The 2,947-nt window shown below is 67.5% G+C and overlaps 1 protein-coding gene across 1 annotated transcript in view; it reads left to right on the forward strand.

The window, feature by feature from the left end:
- The window catches only part of LCN9 (lipocalin 9), a 2,868-nt gene extending 583 nt beyond the window's left edge, over positions 1-2,285 (forward strand). Inside the window, exons 2-6 of the mRNA XM_006163386.1 lie at positions 17-122; positions 416-526; positions 763-864; positions 1,002-1,044; positions 1,394-2,285. Coding sequence (XP_006163448.1) covers positions 17-122; positions 416-526; positions 763-864; positions 1,002-1,024 — 342 coding nt within the window. The 3' untranslated portion in view covers positions 1,025-1,044; positions 1,394-2,285. The remainder of the gene's footprint in view (positions 1-16; positions 123-415; positions 527-762; positions 865-1,001; positions 1,045-1,393) is intronic.
- Positions 2,286-2,947: the final 662 nt, after the last annotated feature.

The raw sequence follows: 2,947 nt of genomic DNA on the forward strand, positions 1-2,947 counted from the left end.
CCTGCGGGGGCTGGAGCTCTGCCGTGAGCCCAGCCCAGCCACTCACAGGGTGCAGGGGGAGTGCGTGGCCGTGGCCGTGGTCTGCGAGAAGACAGAGAAGAATGGGCAGTACTCCATCGTCTGTAAGTGGCCGCACCTCCTTCCTGTCTGAGCCGCCGGGCCTGGGGCTCTTCCTGGTGAGCCACGGTTTAGGGGTTCAGTGGGACCCAGAAAGATTGGCCACAAATCAAAGCGAGCAGACCCTGCCTGGCCCCCTCTCAGGAAGGCCCAGGCCAGGCCTGCCGGAGAGGTGTGCTGAGCCAGGGCTCGGGGACGGGCAGGGAGCCCTTCTCAGGGTCGCAGCCACACCCACGGTCACCCGGCGGCCCTGGGTGGGCGGCCAGGGTGGGGCTGAGCTGCGCCCCTGTCCACCCAGATGAGGGGCAGAACAGGCTCCTGGTGTCGGAGACCGACTACGGGCTGTACGTCACCTTCTACCTCCACAACGTGCACAACGGGACCCAGACGCGGGTGCTGGCCCTCTACGGTACCTCCAGGCCGGCCCCCCCGCCTCCCCTCTGCTAGCAGCGGGTGGTCTCCCCCGAGGCCTGAGGAGGTGGCTCTACCCACAGACATCACAGGATGGGGCAGACCTAGCCGGCCAGCCACAGATTCACACCGGGCCTGGCCTGGTGCCGACCTCCCGTCAGGACCCGCCGCAGCCTCAGCCCTGCCCGCGCTCCCCAGGCCCTTGCCCCACACTCACCCCATGTCTGCCTTCAGGGCGGATCCCACAGCTGAGCCCCATGTTCCTGAGTAGATTCGAAAGAACCTGCAAAAAATACGGACTTGGTTCAGAAAATATTATCGACTTGACCAACCAAGGTGGGTCTCGGCACGAGAGGGCAGGAGGGCTACGAGGGGGTGACCCCTCAGCCCCCTCCGCGGGACTCAGGAACCCAGTGGTCTTGAGGGGTGGGCGGTGCCCACTGAGTCTCCCTCTGAGCGCCCCTTTCTTCCAGATCACTGCTACTCCAGGAAGTAGAGGGGCCGGCCATGTTGGAGGTGAACTTGTGGGCAGGGGCCATGGGCCGGGGCAGGGAGCAGGGGCAGCAGGGGGTGGAGCCGGGGGTGGCAGGGGAGCAGGGGAGGGGGAGCAGGGCAGCGGGGAAGCAGGGCAGTGGGGGAGCAGGGCAGCGGGGGCCTCTCCGAGGTGCAGTCCCAGCCCCAGTGGCTGGCGGGCGTGCCTCTGGCAGGCGGAGGCCCCCTCGTGCCTCTGGAAGCCGGAGCCCCCCGCAGAAGCAACAGAAGGCAAGGCGCTTGTGAAAGACCTGGTGTGTCAGCAGCCGTGGGTTCGCTGGCCCTGTGGGCGGTGGTCTGAGCACAGCACGGCCTGCATGACTCCGAGTGACAGGCGTTACCCTCTGGCGGCTGGAGATCCAGGCGTCCCGGCCTCACCTCCCTCAAGGCTCTGGAGTGGGTCCTTCTTGCTGTCCTCGTCTAGCGTCTGGGGCTGAGGCCACGTCACTCCCTTGCTGCCTCCCTGGTCTCACACTGTCGTCCCCTCTCCCGTCTCCTTGTAGGACACTTGCCATCAGACTGGGGCCCCCTCAGCATACCCAGAAGGCCTCCCCATCTTGCACCCCTTGTTCTAATCACATCTGCCCACCACTTTCCACTGGTCCCCCCGCAGGGCCTCTGGCCACAGTCCCCTCCAGGCCCGGGCCGTGGCCCGCAAGGTCCCCTCCAGAGCCCGAGAGTCGCCCATCTGGGGAGTGGGCCCCTTGGGGCGCATCTGCCGAGGGTCTTCATGGCTCAAGGTCGGGGTGATGCTGCTCCCCACTCCCTGCCGGGGTCACGAAGCACTCGGACTGGGCGAGCCCCGAGTTCCGGGGCTATAATGGAGCAGAAGCACAGCCGTGGCCCCTGTGAGGGTCAGACGGTGTCCTCTGGGCATTTACTGGGGAGAGAGACGCGTACTCCCAGCCAGCCTCTGCAGTCACGGCTGCAGCTGGGACTGTCCACACCGCGGGCGGCCTGGGCGGAGCCCAAGGGGAGCAGTGGAGGGAAAAAGCCCAGAAAGGTCTATAGTGCGGTTCCATCCTTGCGAGGGGCTGGTGGCCCCCACGGCCCAGGAGCGAGCAGGTGGACAAGCACACGCATGTCCACCACACTCGCCCGCACGTGCGCTCACTCACAGGGGCACGCCCACCCTGTGCTGCCTGGCCGGGGCGGGTGGGTGTTCTTGCCCGCGTTCCCCCACACGAGCGGGAGAGCCTCACCCTCTCACAGTAAAGTGTGGAAAGCAAGGGTCTGTACTCGACTCCATCACACTGACGCAGGGGCCTCCGCCGCACGCCCCGCCTGGCCCCACGGGCCTCTGTCCCTGGCTGGGCTGGTCCCCATCATGGCTTGTCCTGCGCCTGGGACCCAGGGCCCTTTCCCCTGGGACTGAGTCGTCTGGGGGCAGCTGGGAGGATGAGGGGCTGGGGCCCCCGACCTCAGTTCCAGGAGGAGCTTGCCCTCCCCTCCCTCAGCAGGGAAGGCTCAAGTCGCAACCATCGCCCACCCCCCCGAATCTCTGTGGTGGGACAAGAGCTGGCCCTGCCTGGGGGTGTGAGGGACAGAGAGCCAGCCCCCATGCCTAAGGCACTGGGGGACTGGCCCGTCCACACCATGTCTGCTCATAAGGGGCTACGCCTACTGTTCAGGACAGGGCTCAGGTGCCCTTCCTCGGGCAGCCTGGGGCGGAGTCTGGGCGCTGGACCCAGGCAGCAATTCCGTGGGAGGACAGGGCGGTGGGAGGCACCCGGCACCCCCAGCCACGGCTCCTTGAGCACCCAGTACAGCCAGCCGGGCCGCGGCGGGGGACATGTGGGAAGCTGCCCACTCGGCCAGCCTGCTGGTGCGGGAGAGTGCTCCTGGGAGCAGAGCAGTGGCCGCCGTCGGGTGCTGGGGGGCGGCCCGC

Source organism: Tupaia chinensis, unplaced genomic scaffold (genome assembly GCF_000334495.1).
Source record: "Tupaia chinensis unplaced genomic scaffold, TupChi_1.0 Scaffold142100_1, whole genome shotgun sequence".
NCBI classification, from domain to species: domain Eukaryota; kingdom Metazoa; phylum Chordata; class Mammalia; order Scandentia; family Tupaiidae; genus Tupaia; species Tupaia belangeri.